Genomic DNA, 26,280 nt, shown 5'->3' with positions numbered 1-26,280 from the left:
ACGCAGAGCGAGTCACGCTAAAAACCAAACCCCCGCCAGATTCCCGTCAAGACTCACCGACGTGGCGACCGACTGAAGCGACGGCGAACCCGGAGTTTTACGTGACGGCGTTACGGCCGACGGGTGGATTTATCTCCCCGGCATTAGGGGACATAAACCCCGCCAAGAAAAACCATCTAAAGTTGTTCCTCCTGCCGCAGAAGCAGCGGATTAACACGAGAGCGGTCGTGAAGAGGGAGAGAGAACGGAGTGTCCACAGAGGAAGGGGAAGGCAAACATCTCAAGCTCAAATATAACATTACAGGTCATTAAATGCACAGTATGTTATTTCTGAAGTCAAGGGTCTCTCAGTCGAAGCAACGATGACTGATGACACTGTAAAGTAGCGTGGGAGTTTGTCTGTTGAGGTCTTCAAAGGAATACATTCATCCGCATCCTGTTTTTCGTCCGACGAATTAACGTAACATCACGTCGGCTTCTGTAACAGTGCCTCGCGAGGACCGACGTGCGGTTGCGGATGTTTAAATGATCCGTTGGATTCAGCCGTGTGTTGAACACTGTAACATGAGGACGTGCAAAATTACAAAGCTGATGTGCGTAGTGTGGAGGGGGGTAAAAACAGGTAAAAACATTTCTCTTTCAAGACTTTTTACTGCGCTGATGCCCCAGATCAGGTTGGCTGCAAGTTAGGCTATGCAGTGCGTGTGTGTGTGTGTGTGTAGGTTTGTGTGTCTGTCAAAAAAAAAAAAAACCTCACTAACCCAAGCTTACTGTTCTGTATATTTCCTGTGCATCGTGTATTTGCAAGTGTATTTGCAGTCCCTATGTCCTCTATTGTAAGTTGCTTTGGATAAAAGCGTCTGCCAAATGCAATGTAATGTAATGGGTAAAAAAAAAAAAAAAAAAAAAGCCTCATTATGGCAAATGTTGATTTTAAAAGGGGAAAATATTTTCAGTGACCGCATCCCAAAGACAACACCTATTGAAATTTCAGATGGTGCCGAATGCTTGCGGCACACGATAAACTCTTACTGTGGCTACAGTGCTTTTGTTGTAACTGAGCCCGCGGCTAGATATAGCTCAGACAGCTGGCCTCGTCCCCGTCCAGTGCGGGCCGGCCCTCCTCTCCTCCGGGGCCTCCGGCCAGACCAGGTTTCCCCGGGGAGGAACAATACTCGAACGCAGACGGTCAACGCCGTTGGCCATCTGGCTTTAAAGGATTTTCTGGCCCGCGGGACGAACCGGGCTGAGAGGCACTTGACCGGCGAAGAATGTTTTGGGACACAATGCGGGCCGAGAAAGTGCCCGAGTCATGTTTAATTCAGTTTGAGCAAATTCTCCGGCTGAGTTGGACTCGGCGGTGCATAAAATTGCCCCTTTCACAAACATAAAAAACCTAAAAAGACCGAGGGCTATTATTTGGTGAATGAATTGGTTTTACAACTTTGAGCTCTGCTGAAGGCTTCGTAAGCATTTTACTGAAACTGTACATGTCGGTCCAGTAAGAAGGTGCAAAGGGTTGGAGGAACACACACTTCCCAGCGCTGCGGATGGGCAGACGCCGCTCAGATTTGAACTCTGGCCGTTTGAATAATTGGAGATGTGACTTCAACATCAAATATCCCTACAAATATCAGAATACGGACAAAAACACTGAAAATGCTTGCTTTAAGGGATGTCAAACGTGCGAAAGGTGAACAAGGGTACGGGGGAGGACAGAGTGAGGACGCGCTCAGATTATTAGATTCGTGATTCATAACAGACCCGTATCTGGCGTTGCTCAACGGCGCAGCCGGACGATCTACAGGCATTTACGATTTGTGTACCTGGCTGTTGCCGCTGGATAAAACATGTGCCGTTAGACACGGCGCGGAGAGAGAGCGGCGCGATGCATAGGCAGGGGGGTGAGAGACGGGTGACGACCCCGACTCCGAAGCTTGCGGCGTGTTTGCCTCATGTACAGAATCAGAGTCTCCGGGGCTAGATTTTAATTCCCGGGGATCATTCGATGCGTCATCCGGGGTAGTCTCGAGCGGTGTATCCTGGGAAGGGCGGAACGGAGTATCATCCGGTGTTTGGAAAGCCTCATCCTGGGGCGTGCGGGATGGAGAATCAGCGGGTGGAGTATTGGTTTCACATGGAACAGAGGGTGAGCTGGCCGGTCCGTGCAGCAAGGGATCAGATAGTCCCATCAGCCGGCACAATGCCTCCACTTGCCTCGCCAGTCTGTCCTGCTGAATCCGCAACCTTACGTTCTCTTCTTGCAGCCCGGCCACGGCCTCTGCGAGAGGAACCGCCCGAGTCGCCGCCAGCTCCAGCCGTGCGTCCACTCGCTTACCGAAGGCGCCCAGGTCCCTGTGGATCTCCTCGATCGCATGTTGCAATGTCAATCTCGATTTCCTCTCCTCTTCCTCCGCTGCCTCCTCAATGAACACGTCGCCGATCAACTCCTCCAGGCTGGATTCGGCGCAAGGAGCGTCCGGGCCGACCGACTCCTCTTGCTCTCTGGAGGCTGGGTTTGAGTCCAAGTTTACACCAGGCATGGCCGCAACAGCTTTCTGATGTCAAGTTTTAAACTCCACTTAAGTTCAAAGTTAATATGCAGAGAAAGTTCAGCCTTTGAATGCGCGGCGTCCTCGCTGTCAGCCTGTTTCCGCTCAGCTTCGATAGCATGATCTTTATAGCCTCCGTGCAAATCGACCCTCTCAAGTGGTCTGCGAGCTGATGGCCAATAAGCTTGCAAAGAATCCAGTTTCCTCGGCAACAGTAGCTCCATCCCCTTTTTCCAGGTGCCACACACATGCCTCTACCACCGAGCCTGTAAGTTGTGTAGCGGTGGGTGCGCGGCAACAATTTAGACCCCCCCCCCCCCTTCGGTTTTCCGTTTATTTAGAGCCTTTGTCCTTCACACCTCCGCTGGCAAGCACCGGGGGTTTAGATGTGGCTTTGGGCCCGGGCTGAGTTAAAAGTGTGGCGCTTTAGTCTTTGGCGGCTATTTAAATTGCCGTCCGGCTAAAAAGCCCGAACACGTCACGTGACCGATGAAAGAAGTGCTTTTGGCGAGGAAGAGGGAGCCGAGCAGACGGGGTGTCAGGAGAGGGGGTTTAATCGATACAGACGCGTATCCATTAAACTTTAGGAAAGTTTGGTCCTTGGAGTGAACACTTATAAATATTAAGAGTACATTAGAGCAGCGGTCACCAACCTCCGGGCCGCGGACCGGTACCAGTCCGTGGATCAATTGGTACCGGGCCGCACAAGAAATAATCAATTACTATATAAATTAGTATTTATTATAGGTTTGAGTTTGAACAATCTTATTTTGAAAAATGACCGGAATCTCTGGGTTATGTCTCGGTCACTTGAGCGCCAAAAACGTAACCCACAAGCTAACCCTAGCAAAATGAGTAAAAAGCGGACGTCGGATGGAAAGTTTCATTTTAAAGGGGAAAAGGTGGATCCACACAGGGGATTCACGTTTATTATTGTAGTCGCAATCTACGTGTACCGTGTACCCGAGGTAAAATTGTCAAGCGTTGACCGGTCCGCGGTGATAAAACGGTTGGGAACCACTGCATTAGAGCACATTAAAAGTTGTTTTTTTGTATATAACTATAAATATATGGATCTGATACAACAGATAAAAGTTGTTTTATATGAACTCTCAACTTCATTTTCAAGAGGGTACTCAAAAAAAAAAAAAAAGCAGTGAGAGGAAAACCAAAGTACTCATTTTACTTGGGTAACGACAATTAGGACAAAAGCTCTCCAGTAAGTTTAAATAAAGCTGACGGTGTAAAACAATGGGTATGAGATGATGGTCAGCTGAAAAATTGCGCAGAGGCTCGTGCGATCATTGTGACGGCATTCACACCCGCAGCGCAGCCTTGAACCAGCGATACCGGCGACCTGCTCCAGTTGACGGTCGCGTGTCACGGATCAGCAGTATGTCAACAATGCGGCCCTTATGCCGACCTCGCGGTGACTCAACCTGCCGATGCCGGACGCGCTTCGGCCACGGCGACCGATGTGGCACGGAGGAGTCGTCGTGAGTGTGCGCTCATCGCCCCGGTTATACAACGACGGCATTGTTTACACTTGCGTTCGACAAGGAGGGAGGAGCCGTGAAAACTCGCTATGGTTTGATTCCAGGGTATATTTTTCATCCTTATTTGATGACACGCAGCTCTGTACCACGCAAGGATTTGAAATCACTCCAAGGCAAATGGGTTTGCAAGTGAAATTTGATTTGATCGGAGAATCACCAGGAGCGGCTGGCAAAAAAGATAGACGGTGAACAGTTTCTAGAGAAGACGGCCTTCTGAATGACATAAAATGCCACGAATCGATAAGGAATTAGAATTGAAACTGACAGATAAAAGCTAGATAGAACTATTTTGTGATATTCTTTTCTATCCGTGCAATACGGACATCGAGCTCTTGATGATAAATTCATGCAGGTTATCCAGAAATATTAAATAGAAGGACAGTCAACGACTGTTACCGACACATCAGCATTGAAAACACAAGCGCGGGGACGGGGGGAGGTTGTGAGAGCTGAGTTTAGATTGCCGAGATAGGGAGTAGTAGTGCACTCAGACTGGGTCTCCTTGTGGTCAGGAAAAAATCCAAAACAAAAGAAGCAGAAAACACAGTTTACGGTACATGGAAGCAGATCTGGACAGAGAAAGCGGAGGAAGAGGACGTGATGACACCTGACCTGGGAGTTTGATATGATTCTAATACTCCTGGATTTGTCCAATCCTTTCTCACCTCCGGTCGGCTGTGGAAATGTCAAACGGGGCGGTCTGGATGCGACCGAGACCCCTTGACCCCGGTCGTTGCTTACTAGCGGTGTCCGTGTTTACGATCTCACCAGACACCCGGGTTTCTAGTGAAAGCTAAGCGGTCGGCTCATCTGAAAAGATCAGCGGTTCCGCGTGACAAAAACGGAGGGCAGGACGGGTGGACGGCCTCGCCGGAACGACACCGCCGGCGTTCATGTTAAGCCGATACAATGATGATCCGGTTAATTAGATCGCGATGTGCAGTATGGGATGGGGCTCTGAGGGATAGCGCCTCTTGCAGCTGTTATTAAGCACTGGCTTAAAAGGTTATGACAAACACTAGAGGTGGTGGCTTAATAGCAATATTAGCTCAACTTGTAATTGCTGAAAGAAGCAAATAGCCTGCTGTAATCTGCGGTACGCCGTGTAAAGAACCCGGGAAGCAATAAACAATTTTCATATTGCCATGACATGTTTCCAAAAAAGCCGGTTACCTGCATGACGGGCTGACGATGCTGTGATCCTCACTCACAGAGGTATAAAGCTCATATTCCCGTAGCTTCCTGTTGTTTTTCTAAACGCTAATGTGGTGTGTTGAGTTTCTACCTGGCTTTGTGTTTGTGCGTCTCCGCGACCCAAGCCCTTAAATCAACACGGCGGCCCAGAGGAGCCCCAATCTACCCATAATCAGACGGACGAGGACCACACCTCGCCACACCTTCTCAACCCTCCCAGAACTCTCTGTTCACAAGGACACTTCCATTCATGGAAGAACGAGACCGAGCCAAACGGGAGTTTAGCATCGCTCTCGAACCCTAATGGGTCACTGGGGGGGGGGGGGGTGTTAGAATAAACCGGCGCCCCCTCTTCACCCTCTATCTCACAGACACTTTCCACCATAAGCAATGATCTCAGGTGGCTCCCGGCCAATCCGAGAGTTGCATCGCCAGCCCACCAAGAAAGAAAGACGTGATGAAGAGCTAGTCTCAGCATCTGTTTCCATACGGCGCTGACTGCGGACGAAGAGGGAGAGGTGTAATTTCGGTAAGGTTTCCAATAGAAATCTCTGTGGGCATTAAGTGCAGAGAGAGAAGGAGGAATGCCCGGACCCTGTGGCTCCCCCTCTCTCTCCTTCACATACCCTACAAGGAGAGATGTGACTGGCTACCCTCACTATGTTTGATAAACACTGTTCTTCTCTCCTCTCTCCGAGTCTGTCCTTCACTGTCCGAGCTCGCTGGCTTTTAAGGCCCGATTCCTCCGGACACAGTGGCGGAATTACTCTGGCGAAAAGAGAACAACGGTCTTCTCGACGAACGTCGGGGTGACGTGTTTTTTTTTTTTTTTACTTCTGCAGAGTAACCATAAAAATGAATAAACCAGTAGCTGGGCTTCACCTTGACGGAGGGTCCCGAGCACAGTCCGGACGAGGTGATCTTAAACGGGGTCGCTCTGAGGCCAAGGGTCAGCTCTGCAACAGACACAGACACACAGGTTTTTTCATTGATTTGTGGAAGCTCCCGAGGCTTCAGGATTGAGCCGGCGCGTTGCCTCCGTGCGTTTCGGAGGTTACCGTTAGCCGCTTATGTAAGCGCGGCGCTCTCGAAAGTGACGCAAACAAAGAAAATGTAAATGACGCCGTGATCTACATGAGCCCTCATCACTCCGATCCACCTCCCTTTGACTCGCATTCCTGGTCCCCCCCCCCGTCCCAGCCCCTAGGTATGATACACACCAGTGAAGCACGGTGTACAGTTAAGACTCTGAAGGCGCTTTTTGAGGGAAACTGGAGACCTGACGACGGCCTGCTCTCAGTCAATGGGATACATTCCCAAAAAAGGAGCCAAAAACCATTAAAGCAAATTGAACTGAGGAGGAACGATGTGACCCCCGGGGAGGGAGGAGCACGGCAGGGACGCCAGATTGTTTCCTAACGGTGGGGAAAGGTACGGAGTATTGTCCGGTGTGAATGGTTGAGTGGCGGAGGAGCGATCGTCCGTTTCTGCCCTTGTTGCAAAATGGGATTATGTCAACACGCCTTTTCTTTTTGGCTTTTGTTCCGATGTTTCTGAGAAAACCAATTTTGGACGCCGCCACGTGTAAAATAGATCCTTCGACCGACATAGGTTGCATTGTACTGGTCGAGCAACGTAAATATACACAATGTGACAAACTTGGGTCATCGTCGTCGAATCATTTGAGCTTTGGTGTTTTGTTGGACCAAATCGTTTTTTTTTTACTACTTACAATTCAAGGTGACGTATTCTAAAGTATTGGTTTGGAGCAACAGGGCAAAGGATCCACTTAAAGGCAGAGATTTTCTTTTTTTAATGTGCGATGGGAAAGGGGAAAAAAAAGTCTCTTTTGTTTTTTTTTTTCCAAATCAAGAGTGTCATTGTCGGCGCCACTTCACCCTCTAAACTGTAACATTGTTTTGTCCTTTTTTTTTTTTTTTTAAACCACTAACTTATGAGTCTGTTTCAAGCGCACTGTTAAACAGTATTGCTATTCATCCTGGCCTCAAACAGTGTGTTGTTTTGTCCCGATCTACTCTGCAGTACGCCCGTTACAAAACAAATACCCTTCAGAACAAAGCACACAGTTTCATATTCAAACTTTGCCGGGACCTGCGCACCCTGACAAAAGACGCCGTTATCGTCCCACTCTTGACCGGCGGCTCGGAGCGGGTCGCCTCCTACGGATGCTGGGATTCCGATATTGACATGCTAACTTATTCCTAAAGGTGGCTGTGACAATGCTTTCAATGTACCTTACTATACTGCTCAAAAAAATAAAGGGAACACTTGAACAACACAATGTAACTCCAAGTCAATCACACTTCTGTGAAATCATAGTGTCCACTCAGGAAGCAACACAGATTCATTTTGACTTGTTTTAAGGACATTACATCAAAGTTGGATCAGCCTGGAGTGTGTTTTTACACTTTAATTTTGAGTGTGATTCCTAATCCAGACCTCCATGGGTTAATACATTTGATTTCCATTGATCATTTTTGTGTGATTTTGTTGTCAGCACATTCAACCGTGTAAAGAGCAAAGTATTTCATAAGAATATTTCATTCATTTGGATCTAGGATGTGTTTTTTAAGTGTTCCCTTTATTTTTTTTGAGCAGTGTATAAAACAAGCATTGATGTTAAAACAAATTTTCACGTTTTAACATCATTTTCTCGTTGCCGAGCAGGCGGACGGTCCTACCTCTTCGCTGCCCCGTAGCATCGGCGTTGATGTGCGGCGTCATGCTGGTGATGGGAATAATGTTGCCCCCCGAGGACGAAGACGACGAGGCGGCGGTGCGCCCGTCCTTGATCTCGATGGTGAGGAAAGTCTTCATGTCTTCTGGCTCTGCCTCTCCCGGGGCACCTTGCTGTCCTGCGTCTCCCCCGGGGATCGTGTCTTCCTTTGCGCTGCCGAGGACTCGCACGCTCTTTTCAGCGGGATGCTTCTGCCCACCCACGGACTCGTCGGATTGGCCGGGCGAGGACAGAAGTTTGCCGGACACGCCTCTCGGCTGAGGTGTGGCCTGAGTCTTGGATGCGTTTCCCGCGCCGGAGGAGGCGACAGAGGTGCGAGAGTCCACATGTGGCCGGGCTGGCCGCTCTCCAGATGCGCCGAGGGATCTGTTTGTGAAAATCTCGGCCGCTCTGGAAAAATTGGTGTGGCCGCTGACTATGCCGTTCCTCAGAGGTCCCTTCTTCGGAACCGGGGTCGGACTGGGCTCGGTGAACTTGCGCATCCTGTCCCGCACGGAGTTGGTACGATTGAACTTGTCCAGTATGACATCTTTCTTTTGAGGTGCTGTGAAGACATCATGTAAGAAGGGGAGAAAGTTGGAAGCGCAAAATTACACTCGGAAGAGACAACAGAACCCCGAGGCACTCCTTCTGACTCGCCGTCTTGCTCTAATTATGCTGTCCTCCTCCCCCCACCTCAAAAATCCTACAAAAATCTCCGTCTTCTCCCCCCGCTGCTCTGGATTGTCTTCCGGCCACTTGATTTTGCACGACTTAAACCATCCTCTTCCAGCCCCTGTTCATCGGGTCTTTTCAGAACGTGCGCCTTCCGTCTACCGATGCTTTTTTCTCCCCAGTCGAGCCGACTTGATATTTAATGCTTTCAACAAATTTAAGTGCCCAGAGCTCAAAGCTCAGACACCGATAATGGAAAAAACAACACTAAAGATTAGAGGGAGCTATTCAAAGGGGTCGTCCTACCACATAAAAAAAAAGAAGTGCAGCTTGATGAGAAAAGCAGTTTAAAGCAGAGTGGGCACGTTAGAGGATATTGTCTGTTAAAGGGAGAAAGCGGCGCGATTTTCATTCCCCCTGTCTCTCCAGTAAATGGCCCTATACGGTCACACAAGTCACTGTGATTGTCTGCACACACTGAAGTTCTGTAGGGTCACAGGATGAAGATGAAAAATGCAAATGAACACACGGGTGAGTGTCTTAACCTCTCGGCTGGAAGGCTACAAGCAGAAAGTCAGTGTACTAAGAAACAAAAGTGTATGTGATTGAATTTATTTTAGTGTTACTTACAGTGTTATTTTTTCATTTCATTTTTAATCACGTTTCCCAAAAGCAGGATTTTTTTTTTCCCCCCAATAAGCGCCGCAGTGCATTTTTTTGTTTGTAAAGTAAAAAGGAAATGTCTACAATAGTCGCAGAAATTGTAGCTAATCAAATTAGTGAAGTTCTGTACCAGTGGAAATAGAATAACATCTTACCAGAATCCTTTGCCTTGTCAACGCAGAGGGGACGATCATCGCTAACTGTCACCTAGCCGGGGAGGGAAAAAGAATTGATAGGAATATGGAAAAATGGAAATCAATAAAACAAATCAGCGGCCGCTGTTTTCATTATGTAACGTTTGTTTTTGGAGTAAAGCCCACAGTCCTCTGTTCTTTTTTTGGAAGCACGCCTTGATGGGCCTCCTCGCTGTTTACATTACACTCAGGCGACCAAGAGTCAGCACGTATAACTGGGAACAATAAAAAGGAGTCCCGGACAGGTCTTGAGTAAACACATTTAGAGGAGCGACACGGTGGAGGCTCGGTGTCCTCGATGCACAGGACGGGAACCGTTGCTGTGTCAACAGCCGGGCTTTTAGCGTGTTTTCCTGCACCGGTCGGGGGGTTGAATCATAACATCGTCCCTGTGTCTCCCCCCCGAGCAGGTGGAAATGACACCGGCTGAGGTGAAGCAGAGCCTCTCAGGTACACGCTGTGTTTTGTGTAACCCGGTAAACAAAAGGGAAACAGCGTGCACCGCGTGCCGGCAACGGCGTTGTTTACGGATGCCGATGTAACCCGCGCGTCACACCGGGCCAGGGTGTCCGGGTCACTTATAACGGAAAAATGGAAAGAAGAGCAGATCTTCGCGTGACGGGTTCCATCTGGCTCGACGGCGCCCTCTAGTGGTGCTAGTTTGGTAAATCCTGTGCGTGTGCGTGTGTTACTATACCGCTGGCTCAAATATTTAGATTTGCAAAATACACATTGTAACAGAAACCAACATTTAAGGCTAAAATAAAATCCTCCATTCATGGCAATCGTAATGCTCCGATGTGTTTGAGAAAAGTTTTAAATGTACTTTAATGGCAGGTTCGGGGGCTGTAATTTACGCCGGAGTAAAACAATTCTCCGAAAAAAACTACACTGTTGGATTGACGCAAAACATGTGTAAATTTATTTGATTTTTTTTTTTTACCTTTTCAGTCAGTACGTCATCTTTTTCCTTGGCGGTGCCGTTGGGCAGACTGTTTCCAGGATCCACGCGGGATAAAACGGCCCCGTCGGGACGATCCTCGTCACCGATGTGGTTCTGGCTGGGCTGAGCTCCAAGACCGCCCGGATCCCGGCTCCCGGTCTCGCTTTCTGAATCTCCCTCCGCTTCCTCCGCCGGACACCTCTCCTCGGAGGACATGCTCGCACTCTGCTCTGACGTCACCGAGTCGGTCCGTTTCCTTGACAACAGGCCCATGCTGTCCGAGGCCCCGGAGCCCGACCGGAGTCTGCCGCTGGAGTCGGACAGATCGGACCCCAGCCTCTTCCTGGCGAAAGACTGGGATCCGAGGCTTTGCTCCGATGCCCCGGAGTTCTGGCGGCTCCGCTGAGAGGAACTCTGGCTCCTGTCGGAGGCTCCGGAGTCCAGCCGGTCTCTGTACGCCGATCCCGGGTTCTTTTCCGAGGCCACAGAATCCAGGGCGGACGCCATAAGCGGCGAGTCCGACACCGGGGACTCGGACATCTGACGGTGCGGCAGCGCGGCGTCGGGCTCGGCGGCCTCTCCCGGAGGCTGGATCAGCAGAGGCCCGGAGCCGTCGTCCTCTACCAGGTGGTCGAGAACCAACACCATGTTTGAATTAGAACCTGCCACAGAATAAAAAAACTTGTAATTTTAACTGTTTTAATGTATATTAAAAACAATATCCTGCGTCACGGAGAACACGTCTGACTGAAAACGGTATCCCGGGACATCTGAGACTGAAATAATGAAATACTTCCACTAGCTTGACTGTAGAAGAGGGGCCGGACTAGGAAATATGACTCAGGACCACAGAGGTGGCTCATGGAGACAGGAGGGGATGTAGGCATTTCCTCCAGACTAGTCTGAGTTCCTGAGCGAGACTTGTGACATTGTATTGTGTGTAAAAACGGGAGGAGGAGAGACGGAGTATGCGCAACAGCTGTCGGAGGTAAATGGAGAAGCCAAAGGGAGGAAGCAGGGGTGAAATGGAGACGGAGGTTGGGAGAGAGGAGGTAGTACTTCCTTTTCCCTCCCGTCCAGCCTCCTTCGCCGCTCCTGCTCTCATCAGGAAACCGCACATTAAACAACAGAGCGGTACCCACATCCTCCCTGCATCGCAGCCTGGAACTCCACATCGCGTCTCGCTTCAAGCGACGGATCATCGGAGGTCGCTTATTCGCCACTGATAAGGAAAAAATGAACAGAGCGCGTCGGGTCTCCGATTTCACGCATACGCCCCGTGGTGTGGTTTGTTGCGATTAGGTAACGTGATTATGGACGTGGATGGCTCCTTCTCTCACATGTAAAGCTATGAATAGACACGCGGTTCAGCTCAGGGTATATTAAATCTGTGTATCTGCGCCTCGACCCGAACTGGTTTACAGGTCAACCGGAGTGCAAGCACACTGCCTCTTTCACAAACCTTCGTGTTATTGTTCCCGATCTTGCTGTAGGGGGAACTGTTGTATCCATTGTGTGGCAATTTCGGGAAAAACCCCCGTTGTGACTTGATAATGAGAGGTTTGCTTTTTCGCTTGAAAAATAGTAACAAAAGAGCACGTGGTGTCGTTATATAGAGTCGAGACAAAGGCCCAGGGCGACTTTCTTTATGCTTCTTTACGGCCGGAGCGATGACCCGAGGGAAGCCCGTGTTTGTCGGAGCAACGAAGGCGGTAATTACGACTTCGCCTGTTGACGACCTTCATGAAAAGGACGGAAAAACAACATACCGTTGTGTTTTTGCAACAAATGGTTATTACGGTAATAAACAAAACCTCTCAGCCATTACAAATTAAACAAATAAAGTTTTTTTTTTGTCGTTACTTGTTGCATTTCTGAACTTCAATACGCACTGTTGTAAACACGTTTTGGTGCTTTTAACCTAAATTCTACCATCTGGCCATCTGGGTTTGTTTTGTAAGTCCTCAAGTCTGTTCTTGACAATTTTTTTCCTGCTTTCTGGCTTTCTTCGGAAACCGTCCCCTACCGGTGATGCAGCTTTTAACCACCTTCCTCGCGTTTTCGTGCATCAAAACATGGTCTAAACAGGCAATAAACTGGTGTGTGTTTGTGCTGGATTTGAGGAATATTTTTTTAAAATAAAATAATATATTCATGGCATAATTAAACATTAAGTAGTGAAGCAAGATTTTTTTTTGAATCTAAATTTAGGAGCGTTGTCGTCTTTAATTGTATTATTTATCTATATTTCCACATATAGTTTATAAAACTCACTTGTACTGACTGGTAATCCATTTATGCTCTTAAAACAGTGGCGCTAAAAAGGGTTCATGGTACTTTTATGGTTTGCGTTTAATGTTACCGCCGCACATAACAGCTTGAACCAAAGGGATCAAAAATGTACGCGACGCTTTAAGTTGATGCGACGTCTTGCACTGCAGCCATTTTATAAGCGCTGCAGAAAAAAAGACAGAGACGGGAAATCTAGGGAGGACAACATGGAATGATACACAGCGAGGACGCCAGACAGGGGAGTGAAACTGGTCTGCGCGGTGTTCCAACTTCTGATCGCGGACGTGACGAACCCGTTTAACATTTAGCTTTAGCGCATTCGTCGGAAAGTGCAGCCGCAGACCTCGGGATGTGTGATTGACAGTGACATGGAAGGGGCAAAGACGGCCCCCGTGGCTGCCGGTCCGTGTTGTACACGACCGCACGTGTGAACTTGGCAAGAGTGCGGAAACTTGTTTCTATATTTTGGGAATTTGAAGGCTGCAGCGCATTCCAGAGCATTTCCATCTTTTCAAAAACATTTCATTTTCTAAATCACAGCCTTACCCGGTTACAGTTCGCGCTAGAATGCAGCACGGCTGGAGCAGAGCTGCTCGGTGACAGCTGGTTAGTAGATGGTTTTTTTTTTTTTTGTCTTAACATTAGAAAAATGTCTAAAAATCAACACAACCAATATTTTGGGCTGATGTCTTATTTTCTGCCACCGGCTATCGAGAATCACCAGGCCAGCTTGTCTCGTCTCTCTTGTCCACAACTGCGCCATGTTTTTTTTTTTTTTTTAAATAAGGCTTGGCTTCTCTACGGTGGTCTCCTTTTGTTGACCCGAGCTTCACCCTGGCTTTAAAATTATAAGGCAGGAAAAACACTGGAACAGTGGGGAGTTTCTCCGCCAAGCCTTGGTTCTGTTCTGGTATCGGCTTTTTTTAGCGGAGGTGCGGCTGTTGAGTTTCCCCTCCGTTGCGTCCCATAAACCCACCCGACAAACAATCCAAGCACCGCCCGCCAGATTTACGCCGGGGTCGGGTCTGCGAAGGTCGCATGGAAACAAAATGGAATTTAAAGCTCATCTTTAACTGCAGGGGATTGTGATTAACTTTTAATTGAGGGGACGGCCGTTATAACACGTTTACATGACACCAGGTCAGCCGTGCATAAACTGGCGACCTCATAGACGAGCCTTGTGTCGCGTTCCAGTCCGTCATCGAAGTGAAGGAAACACTTCAAATCCTCGCTGAAGGCTTACATTCATGCAATTTTATTATTGGCTTGAGCGGCTAAAGAAGTAAGGTTACACTTCAGTCAAGTCGACGACTCCAAACAGTTAATAAAGTCGGACGATAAAGGAGCTTAAAGAGCCTAAACTAATATGACCTGTTGAGCGCCACCTCTGAAGAGTGGCTCCATTGGCCGGCTGTTTTAACAAGCCGTTGAGAGGAAATTGCATCTGGTCACGCGCGGGGCGGCTCCTGGATTCACGCCACAGAGGCGACCAGTGTGGGCGTCCGGGCATCGGGGCCCGTTTCATTTTGCCCTACTGTTTGCAGCGTATACAAGCTTTTGTGCGTCACCGATCCCCGGAGTTGTGGTGGGTAAACACAAATCCGAGGTGCCGAGGGTGTTCGGCGGGCGCGGATAAAGGGCATTTCTCACCTATTCTCTGCAGCTCTCTGCTTTGTTGGGTCTGCTGGCCACGTATCTCGGCGATCTGAGCTCTGATACGATCCTGCTCACTGCAACTCTGCTTCTCGGCGTCCTGTTGAAATATGAGGAAAAAAAAAAAAAAAAAGAAGATGGAAGAGTTACATGTGTTTACTCCATTTCGGAACGACTCCGCCGCGCTCTTTAATTTCCGAATCGAGAGCCTTCACTTATTTCTTAGAAAGAGGAGCCGATGTCTAGCGCGCCGCCAAAGTGGCATTCTTCCGATCAAAGCGAGAGTGAAAACATCAGAGCTGCAATCATCCGTTTGAGGTCAGTTGGTGAGAACACCTTCCTCGTGTTGGAGGTCAAAGGATCCCCTGAAGACCCGCCGGTGATGAACAAAAAAAATGTTTGGCCAGCTGGAAAAGTATAGGGCTGCTTTATTTTCCCTGCGTGAGAAAAGAGGGAGAGCACACCAAATTCTACAGCGGGACAAAGTATATTTATACGTCTCCTCTGAAGCCAGAACTCCCGATTAATCCAGGTGGAGAGGAAAAAGCAGCGGCGGCGGGAGGGAGGGAGATCGTGGAGGAGAAGCTGCGGCGCTTTGGCATATGGGAAGGAAACAGGAGAGGTTTGGAAAGGGAAAGATGTAGATGCCTGATGCAAAGGCACCAGAGGCCCAAGGAGCAGGACCTCCGGGTGCCTGGCCTTGAGCTGCTCCACAAGAGAATCAGCTGCATAAATAAGGCTTCTCCAAGCACGGGCACGCAGTTTAAACCACTCGAACGATCGGGGCGGCGTGCATAAGACACGCAAACTCAAAGATTATAATCATCCGTCGCGCGAGAAAACATTTTTAGAAAAAAAAAAGTAGCGCTTCCAAGCATACCCCCGACGAAACCCATCACTTTTCTGTGCAAGTGCCACGTCCAAAATGATCCCCCGCATTTATCACGCTTGAAGTGCACAATCACATTGCATATGAGGAGAACAAATACTGATATGCTGTTGTGCATGTAAAAAAAACATATATGGACATATTGGAGAATGTTCCTCAACAACCTGGTGTGTTTGTTCATGATAACGTTAAGAAAAAAAAGGGGGAAATTATCAGGTGATTCAGATTATATTGCCACTTTGATTCCCATCTGAATTTTTGGTCTATTTTCTATTTGCGACTGCTTGTCATAAGAAATACAAGAAAACAAAAGCATGTCAAAAAACTGGAACTGGTATCGGGTTAGGGCGGGGAGAAGGAGGCTTCTCAGGTGGTCTGCATCCCTGCGGGATCACCTGAAGGAAGAATGTCGTCGCGCAAATCTCTCAGAAGAGACCGACCAGAGATTGTTTGACGGGTCCTGTGAGGTGTGGGTTCTTCTGCCGAGTGTGTGTGTGTGTGTGTTTGGGGGCAAAGAGGTGTGAACGGAGCGCCGGATGTTACCTCCCCCAACCTCCGTCAGATTACAAGGCGGAGCGGCTGAATCGCTTTCGAGAGAAAATGTAATTAAATGTGACGTTGCGAGATGAGCTCGAAGGGCAGATCTCTACAGACACCATTTAGGATAGGAAGCAAAACCATTGCATCGATAAAACAGGCCGAGTAGGTCAACTTTTGCAGTTAAAATGTAGTTAAAATGCCAAGTCTTCCCTTATAAAGAATGCCAAAAAATGAAACGTGACGCTCTAAAACTACTGAAAACCTCCAGCCTCTACCCTTTCCCCTCACGGGTGGAAAAAATGCTTAGCTGCAAATAATAATTAAAAAAAAAAAAAAAAGTTCTTGCACGTATTGTTTCCGACGGGTTTGCTTCTGCTGCAGATGCGAACGTCTCCGTAAAGAGCTGGAAATCTGCAGAATTTTCCTTTTAAAAAAAAAAACAAAAAACGTCCCATTACGCTGTCTGATGAGTTTGGAGAGACAAACGTGATTTTCGCCCACACACAAAGGGAGCAAGGGTGCCATGGAGGAATACTGGGGAGGAGGAGGAGGAGGAGGGGGGGGTCGGTCAGTCACAAAAGACACTCTTGGTCGGAGCGGAGACACTCAAAGAGTCACAGGGGGAGATAATTGTGTTTGAGCAATAAACACAATTAGAGACGACGAGTCTCTCCCGGCCTCTCGCTCCTCGCAGCGCCGGGACAGACAGCCATCATTTCACAGCTCCCACTAAACCACAGGGAACATTTTTCTACCAGACAGTGAGGCTGAAGGAGAAGAAAAAAAAAAAAAAAGAGGAGATAGAGTATAAGTGGAGACGCAGACCAGAGCTCAGGACCAGTTGCCAGCCGGCATGCTGTCATTAGTGGCTTCTCTCCGGCTCTGACAGTCGAGACCACTGACACCGTCCCAGTATGATGCTCCTCCAAAACCCCTCTTTCCCCCTCTGGCCGCGGGAGCCTGTTTGTGTGGGACTATAATTGTAAAAAAAAAAAAAAAGATCGTGCCCGCAAAAACAGGGGCTGTCCTCTTGCAACCACAGCAATGCGTCGGCCATCTGGCCTCCTCTGAACCCCCTCGGCTCCACGGAATGACCACGAGGTTCGCGCGCCGTGGGTTCGAAAATGAACGGGCTGCGCCGGTCGGAGTTTTACGCGGAGGTGAAAAGTGTTCATCCCGCTAGGAAGCGGATCACTGAGTCTGCTCCACGGGTCCATGCGGAAGAGAAAGGGAAATCTGGCAGCCCACTTTGTGTTACCACAGTCTGAGGAGCCACATCTGGAACCCTTCCAGACGCTGAAATACCGTAGATGAAATGAAAGCGCGCACATACAAACATCATTCCACTTTTTTTTTTTTTTTATTTGGCGAAACCCAATTTGCTTCTTTTTCTTTCTCCTAAAATGAACTCTGCTTTTCCCCAGAGCTCCTGCAGATCCACTCAGCTTCAAAGACTTTAAAAAACAAAAGTTGCAAACACGAGGCCTGGCCGCCGGGAGTCAAACGGCTGCGCCGCTGTTATTTCTTTTTTTTTTTTTCTCTTCACATACGAGACGATCGGAGGACGAACGAAAGTGAAAACTTTGAAAGTCGCCGACGCGGCGCTTCAGGTGTTTCCCAAAAGGCAGATTAAACATCTGCAAATCATCGAGCGCCATCGTCATCGACCCTCACCTTTGTCATCGCCGAGGTAAACTGAGCGAGTCGGCGGGGGAAAATGCAGGTATGCGTTAACTCGACAGAAAGATGAATGGAAACAAACCTGGAAGGTGAACAGATGGGCGTTCCATTCTTTCAAGGAGGCGTGAGCGAGATCACCGGTGAAGAAGACTCAAGTGTCAAGGTGATGAAGCCGGAGGAGCGTTTGGTTTGTGACAGGCGGCGGTGAGAATCACACTGACTGATGCATTTACCGTCTCTCCCTCTCTCTCCCCTCTTTCCCTCCCTCTCTCTCTCTCTCTCTCTCTCTCTCTCTCAGCAGTTGCCTATTTGGAGTCAGGACGTCCGCTACTCCTGCCTCCTCACTCCCTCAGCCACATCATGCACACACAAACATGTACACCACAAACACCACATGCATAACACTGACACACACACACACACACACACACACACACACACACACACACACACACACACACACAACACAAACAAGCCACTCCCTTCACTTCCCCTCCCTCTCCACGGGGGTCTTACACACACACACACACACACTCTTCCATACAGGTTGAATAGTGGCCTGGTTGACACATTAACTTCTGACCTACTCTGACTTTGTTTGACCTTATTTTTCGAGCTGCAGAAAGAAAAGGAAATTTTCTTTGACGCTCTTTATTAATTTTAGTTGCTTTTTCAAGTATCTTTACATTTTTTCTGTTTAGAATGGATTTTGTTTCGATATATAATAATATAGGATTCATTATTATATTATTATAAGCATTCTTTTTCATGATAAACATCAGTCAGGAAATGCAAGATTTCGCAAAATGAAAGTTACTCTAAGTTAGAGTGTGTTTCCTTCATTGTGCCTTCTAGTTTCATATTAGAATGATTATAGCTTTTCTCCGGTGCAATTTACGCTACGGTGATATAATAAAAGTTTCTATATACAGTTACACTTTTTCGAGATGAGCAAAAGGAAACTTCTACCGTCAGCAATCCTGGAATGTTCGAACCAATCATTAACTTCTAATGGGTCGCGGCTGAAATTACAGATCGGGAGCCAGCCATTAATCCAGTAATGAAACACATCGACACTCCGTATTTTTTCCCCCCCGAAACTAATGCTCATTTGTTTCATATATATAGGATATGAAGGTAGTTGGTGTGAGAGAGGGAGGAGGATACAGAGAATAGGGTTAGATGGAGAGAGTTGATTCGCTGTGGCAACCCCTGAAGGGAAAAGCCAAAAGAAGAAGATATATATATATATATATATATATATATATATATGGAACCTAATATCACACACTTTGAGATGGTGTTTGTTTCAAACTTGTGGCGACGTACACGCTACGGTGTGTTTGTGTGTGTGGCTGTTGTGTCATGCCACGGCAGATGAGGGCCACAGATAAGAGCTGCTGCACGGAGCTCGAGGAGATCCTCTGCTGAGATGTGACTGGAAGGAGCCTCGCTGCTGCTGCTGCTGCTGCTGCTGGTGGTTGCTGTTGTTTTTGGCCACATCCCCATTCCAGCGCAGACTTGAGACTGCTGGGGCACAGCTGGTGGGCTGCCGGTCTGTCTGTCCAAACCCGCCCCCCTCCCCTCCTCCTCACCACCACCACCACTCATCCATCACTATTCCTGTGGCTCGCGGCCTCACCGCTGTTGTTTTCGGCGGTATTATAGGAAGGGAGGCCAAAAAAAAAAAAAAAAGGCCTGAATGTAAGAGTATCCTGTGACGCCAACGAGCTATCGTCGCTTCCTATCTCAGCAGAAAACACACGCGCACAAAGGCATGCGTGCGAGGAGAGCTCGGGCCGCTGCAGACAATGACGCCAATCCCGACGGTCTTTTGTATGATAAAAGAAAGGATGGGTCCCAGCACGCGGGCCGTCAGATCACCGATGATGTGACTGATTACGTTCCCTTTTCACATGTTAAATATGAATACATTAGGCGCTTCTGACCTTAAAACAACATTGACAAATAAAAAAAAAAAAACCTTCTCATAGAGTAGCACCGGAGCATTCAGCAGAAGCTTGTTATCCAACACAAAAGATAAGAAAATATCGGCTCTTGACAAATGTCGTTGTTGCTTAACGGCCAGCGCGGTGATTACATCACTCAATCTGGAGGCTTCACAGTGAAGCGCCTGTTCGGCTTTGACAAAAAAAAAAAAAAGAAGCTAATTGATTTTAAAAAGGAAAAAAAAAAAAAAAAAAGCTCATTCGGCCTCGGGCTGTTAAAATGTTACACCTGCATGGATGACGGGTGTGACAAAAGGAGTGTTCCCTCTCTTGAATTTGATCCTCTTCCTCACACATGGCCTGGCTTGAATGATAAAGAGAGGCATGTGCCATGCTGCGTGGCAGCCCAGGCTCGTGTTTTGTGTGTGTTTTTGAGTGTGTGAGTGTGTGGCTGTGGCGGAGGAACATTAACGTTTGTGACTCCGGTTCCAAAGCTTCTCGTTGGTCGCGGCATTCCTGACCCGGATCCCCGGTGGTCACTATACTGCAGGTATGTAAACACCCCGCTGACGCTGCTATCAAAAGCCACTGTGAGCGGCTTACTCATCAATTCCTCTCTATCAGCGTCACCGCGGGGCATTTCAATATTATCCGTTGGTGTTCTATCGACTCGGCCGGACTCACCGCGGTTCCCCTGGCGACCGGCGGCTCCACGTTTTCTGCCTCCAGACAGCAGCCGGCGGGTTGACCCCTCTCCGCCGGCCCTGAAGCAAACGGGAGACCACAATAAGCAGACAGTTCAAACTGAAGTTTTCTGAAGAAAAGGAAACAAAAACAACCTGGGAGTATATTTCTGCTTCATCAGGACAAATAAAAACAAACAAAAAAAAAAAAAAATACAATTACATATCAAACTGAATTCTCATTGGTATACTTTTTTGATCGGTGGCTCTCCTTTTCCTTTTATAGGATTGAACTCCACCATTCTTGGCTTATCTCGCTTTCGTTCTCATTGCAAAAGCGATCGTCCGGATGCGTTGGACGGGCCTGGAGCCGCTCACAAGCAACACATTGTTGCCCACAGCGCACACATTGTGGAGGAACGTCGCTACTCGCATCCAGTAGCAGAGATTTATGCGGTGTGTATCGGAGGCTGGCATGGTAAGCGTGTTCTAGCACACGGGAGCGCTGCACTGACTGATGGCCGGCTCCTACTGAGCAGACTTGGCACAGCCGGATGACGGTTAAGCGCTTTCGTTTTAGCTCCCCCAAGAGGCCTCTCAGTGTCAGCGCTCGGAAGATTCATGAGCGTAGTAATATGCTGCCTGAAATATCACGTTATCTCCTGAGCCCTTTTTGAGGACGCTTGAGATTTTCAATTTGGGAGTGAGAGGACTGCGTGATTTAACACACAAACAAAAAAGAGAATTATGACTTTTCATTACTAAATGAGATTTGCCGGATTGAACGTTTTTACCTCTTGCGGAGTGTCAGTGGGGGTAAAAAGCCCGAATCGAAATCAAAACTACGGTTTTTCCCTTTGGTTTTCTTGCCGACTAGCAAACAAAACTAAATTTCTTGGCGCTCCTTATCGAACTCCCAAGTCACGCCACATTATCGGACACATCTAGATTCCATCTTTAAAAGGAAAAACAGCTGAACTCACCTTGCTGCTGCCCATCCCGGATTTGCCGGATGGCCGCCCTGATCAGCTTCCTCTCCTCATATTCACTGGAGGCGCGGAGCTACGAGCGAGTCAGAAAAAAAAAAATAGTTAAGCACAATCGAACCGGTATTTAGTTTTTTCCCCCCCGCTGTATATCGCCACTGACCATTTTCGTGAGCTCATCCACGTCTTGGATGGCTTGCAGTTTGCGCGACAGGACCTCCAGCGTGTCGTTGGATTCCGACCTGCGCGGCAGAGAGACAAGTGGTTACGACGACGACTTTCACCCGTGGATCGAAAGCTACCGAAACTGCGAAGGCGACCCTGTGCAAAAAGACAGAAAAAGACACTGTCAACGTGACAGTCAGCTTTCCTCGCCGCGCTTGCTGAAAAAAAAGAAAACCCCTCACAAATCGGAAAAAGTTATACCGAGCCTGGACATATCTGACGGCTTCCTCCATCCTCCCTCTTCGCAGCCTCGTATTTCTATTTCCCTGGTTTGGTTCCCATTACTCATTCGCTCCACCAGCTTCCTTCGCTATCCTCACTTTCCCCCAGTTGCTGGTATTGGAGGATGCGTGGCACAAGGAGGTAGAATATTCTACATTCCTCTGTGGAGAACGGCGGGATAATGCAGCTTCCACTGTCCGGCACAGCCGTGCGTTGCAGAACGTATACATACACGCAGGGTTTTTTTTTTTCTACAACAAATGTGCTTTTCCTGCATGTTTTATTTGTGTAACTAGAGTCATCGACAAGAAACCCGGGAGGGAAATAATTACGTCCAGCCACCGGCTCTTTAGCGTCAGTGGGGGGGAACGCGGTGGAGGCATCAGTATCATCTTCACATGAAGAAATTTTACTCTAAATCACTGCTTCGGCTCATTATATTTCTACAAATCTAGTAAAATAAGCAAAAACAGCGACTTCTTCTATGATTATCTTCAAGACGCCAGCTTGATAACAGCTCCGGCTCCTCTGACTGGTTCGGTGGGAGATCTGTCAGATGTGGCTTCTCTGGTTTAAATGATTATATTTTGAATAGCGGGAGCATATGCTTGTTTTTCCATAACCCGCTGGAACAAAAACAAAATCGGCTTTTTTTTTAAATTCTGTGCCGCTTTTAGCGAAAGACAAAGACCATCCTCTCTGATAACCTTGAACCGGTAAATCCTGTTCTTCGTTTGATTCGCTGACAAAGATGGCACCATTAGAGTTTTTCCACATTCCTCAGCTGAACCACTGTTTCTGGAAAAGCCGTCGAGGAGGCTTGAAGTGGGCTGAGAAATACACATTAAAAACATTATCTGATGAAAAAACATAAACAGGCTGATTTACAGTCGTCAGGACAACTCAAAGAATACTTTGCACTTAAAGTGTTGAAATATGAACAGGCCCAAACACTGCATCAACACATAGCTATCATCAGTGCTGAGTCAGCACCCAGACACTTTGTGTGTGTGTGTGTGTGTGTGTGTGTGTGTGCTTACCTGTGCTGGTTTTCCTTGTCTTCCTGCTGTTTGAGTCGCGTGGGTCGAAACCGTTTGCTGGCCAGAGCCGCCTCCATGTCCTCGATCTCTCTCCTCCTCAGTTCCCGGATGGCTGAACGGATGAGGCGTCTCTCGTCCAGATCGACCGTTCCATCCAACTGGGGGGAACACACACACACACACACACACACACACACACACACACACACACACACACACACACACACACACACACACACACACACACACACACACACACACACACACACACACACACACACACACACACACACACACACACACACACACACACACACACACATATAATTTTTTTGGTCATGTATGAACTTTTGTGGAAAATCAATCACGTGATTTCCCTCAAAGAAAACTAACCTGCCCTCTTTTTATTAAAAATGGCATTTTTCATTGAGTTAAAGGTCAAAGGTCACCGGCAGTGACATCCTGATGTGCCTGCTCGGAGGCCTTTCACTCAGCGGTTTGAAGGCCACGGTGTCCGAGGTCAAACGGAAGGACCTTTCAGTCCGAACGTTTCCTCTGCGCAAGCAAAAGTATTCTACTTTGATGACGATACCATTGAATATCTGAATCTGTAACAAGAACAGACATGGTTTTCTCAATTTCTTCTTCTCCCTCCACTCGTTCGAGACTTGCCAGCAAGGCGCCGGTTTTTGTGGCTTTTCTGTTGAAACAAGAGGGATTGATGGTGCTTCTCTCCGTCTCGCTAAAAGCCTCTGATTCTGTCCAAAAACTTACAGTAAGTAAAAAAAAAAACAAATACAGCAGAAATGTGGGTTTCAGGGGCAAAAAGTAGGACTGAGATTGCGTCGTGTTTGTTTTTAATCACAATTTATCACAAATGAGATGACATATGGCACCGCTCAGAGTTTACCACGGTTTCATCAAGCCACGTTTCCACCGAGTCACTCCAAGAAAAAACATTTCATGTGTTTTGCAAGCATTCGCGAAGGTTAGATTCCAATGCAGCTTTTTTTTTTCTTTACATCTTCTTCCACATTTCACCGCACACCACTTTCCCTCCAGTCAGTAAATCTGTCTGCTGCATTCATGGTCGGTTGTATTGAAAACATCAAGAAACAGGAATTCTGGGAAATAGTCTATGGGCCCTTTTTAAAACATCGGATCGCAAAAGAGTTAGAAGAAAAAAAAAATCATGTTTGATAATAATCAAGAAAAGGCTCCGTACACGGGGAGAAAATTAGCTGGACACAAGAAATGATCCCATGTGTTGTGTCCCATCCAGTTTATACAATTATAATTATTTAGGGTTTGCTGTTCTGTAATAGGAGAAAAACTTAACTCAAAAAAAATATTTTATCTATATTGATCAATTAATGAAGCAACAATAAAGAAACGATCTAAGGTAAAAAAAAAAAAAGTTACAAAATCAATTGAAAATGTAAACTTCACACCTTCAGCCATTCACACACACACGATGGCGGTGAAGCTGCCATGTGTTCAGTGTCTTTTCCAAGGACACTTCCACGTGTAGATAGCAGGAATCAAACCCCTAACCTTGTGACTGGCGGGTCGCCCGTAAACAAAGAAGGAAGTAACGTCCCGCGAAAGCCAACTGCACTCTTTCTAACTTAACATTCTTATCGCCAAACCCGCAAGTTCGATAAAAACACAGGTCAATCTATTGGGAAGTGTGCAAGCCAACCAATGGCCGATATCAGCAGCGCTGATATTGCAAATTATCGGCCGCCTACAGAGGTGTTTCCGCTGCATTCACGTTGGAACCCATCCACGTCGTGCCAGGTCATATCTCATTTCCAATCTGACACACCTCTGACACGGGGGTGCATGTCATACTTGGGTGAAGGGTAAGAAAAAATACCTTGTTCAGTTGTTTTGTTTCTAGAGCTCACCAAGTAAATCTAGAGGTGGGTACAGCAGGTAAAAAAAACACATTAGCACTTTGCAAACAGAATGGAGGCATTTTATTTGCATATGAGTCTAGGATGTGATATCTAATCACTACCCAACCGGTAATTCTGGGCGTACACCTTTCGAATTTTTCAGGCCGAAAGTCAGAAGGAAATCTGAAGAGTCTTATTGGAGACACAGCGCACTGCCGGCCCCCGGAGGATAAGTGTGAGGTGGGAAAGAGATCTTTTCAATATCAAACATGTAAGATATTATCACAAGCCTTTACGGTGACGTAACACAATCAGCAACAAATAGATGTGCGCCAACAAAACCGTAAAAGGAAACCAGGTAGACGACCAGCCGTACTGGTGGCAGAGACGGTATTTCTGTATGTTATGGATGAACGAAAACTGCGAAGGACGTCCCGATCAGTATGGAGCCTGGCTCGTCCAAATGTCAACTCTCCAATGAGAAGGAAAAGTGATGGACTGATATAGCAGAGATTTTTCAAATACCCGGTGAAATAAGGTGAATCTTAATGGCGGGAACTGGCCTTTGACCGCCTTTCACCATTCTTTTGGTCTTGTTTAGCTCACCAGATCAGTGGTTCTGTAACTCAGAGCTCTTCTTTCAAACGATTTACATTCACTTTGAATAGGCGGGGAAGAAACAAGAGTAGGTGTGAGAAGTGGCACCGGCGAAGCTTTAAATCTGTGTTACTGGGTCAGCTTGGCTGCCAGATTGGCGATGACAAGTGAACCCACTTCGCTAATTTGAAAAGACAAACCACCTGAGCGAGTGGCGGAGGATAAGGGCACAGACGGGGCGGCAGCTGGTGCTCCGGCTGTTTGCCGTCATCAGAGGTGCGCGGGTTCTCAGACCGGCCCGGGAATGGGTCGTCGTCTTTCCTCACTCTGGTTTTGGCATTATCGAAGACGAGCCGGGTTTCGTGAGGCCTCCGAGAGCTTAAACTTTGGTTTTAGGGACGATTAGTCAGAACATGTTTGTTTCTTCAAGCGGAAGGAGGAGTTGTGAAAGTGTAAATCTGTTTGTGGAGATGTACAAAAGCGTGCTTGCAGACAGATGGTTTTTTTTTCCCATGTCAGTGCCAGTTATTAGGGGAGGGGCAGATGTTGTCATCTCCGATCGCATGAGAGCGATACCCCCGGTTCGGTAGACGGCGAAAGACCTGTCGACACACGCAGGAACGCTGATTCATCTCACGCTCGACTGCGCACTTTTAGGATCCCCCGCCGCTCTGGTTAAAACCTGCAGCGACGAAACGCGAGCCTTTGATGCAAAGCCGGCTTCACGTAGAGAGAGATGAATGCTGCTGTTGAGCGGAGCTGCAAACCCTAATGGGCTGAAAAAAAAAAAAAAAAAGATGGGGGCCATTTCATTTGATGCCCCATCTGCAGATGCAGGACCCAGAAGAGGTGGAGAATTGGGGGGGGGCAGAGGAGCTGAAAGAGGGGGGGGCGTCTTGAGGTCTTTCAGTGGTTTGAAAAAATATGCACTCGCTCAGAGGGGCTCTCCTATATACTGTAATTTGTGGAAATTAAAAGTGCTGAGCTGACTAAAAAGAATGGCAAAGAGGAGAAAGTGCTCAGCAAAGGCAGAAAAGAAAGGACGGGAGTGAAAAAAAGGGGGGGGGGGAAGGGATACGACAGTTAATAGAGATATGGTGACAGGCAGG

The 26,280-nt window shown here is 47.7% G+C and overlaps 1 protein-coding gene across 1 annotated transcript in view; it reads right to left on the bottom strand.

The window, feature by feature from the left end:
- Positions 1–26,280, bottom strand: part of smtnb (smoothelin b) — a 45,652-nt gene that overhangs the window by 6,660 nt on the left and 12,712 nt on the right. Inside the window, exons 2-10 of the mRNA XM_086173524.1 lie at positions 22,674–22,831; positions 21,350–21,428; positions 21,184–21,262; positions 20,202–20,281; positions 14,457–14,559; positions 10,515–11,176; positions 9,533–9,584; positions 8,005–8,604; positions 6,185–6,258 (exon numbers count right to left, since the gene is read on the bottom strand). Coding sequence (XP_086029650.1) covers positions 6,185–6,258; positions 8,005–8,604; positions 9,533–9,584; positions 10,515–11,176; positions 14,457–14,559; positions 20,202–20,281; positions 21,184–21,262; positions 21,350–21,428; positions 22,674–22,831 — 1,887 coding nt within the window. The remainder of the gene's footprint in view (positions 1–6,184; positions 6,259–8,004; positions 8,605–9,532; positions 9,585–10,514; positions 11,177–14,456; positions 14,560–20,201; positions 20,282–21,183; positions 21,263–21,349; positions 21,429–22,673; positions 22,832–26,280) is intronic.

The sequence above is a fragment of the Fistularia commersonii genome, chromosome 26 (assembly GCF_037954325.1).
Source record: "Fistularia commersonii isolate RoL2024-O1a breed Wild chromosome 26, RoL_Fcom_v1.0, whole genome shotgun sequence".
In the NCBI taxonomy this organism is placed as follows: Eukaryota; Metazoa; Chordata; class Actinopteri; order Syngnathiformes; family Fistulariidae; genus Fistularia; species Fistularia commersonii.
This window is presented reverse-complemented; position numbering and strand designations above follow the sequence as displayed.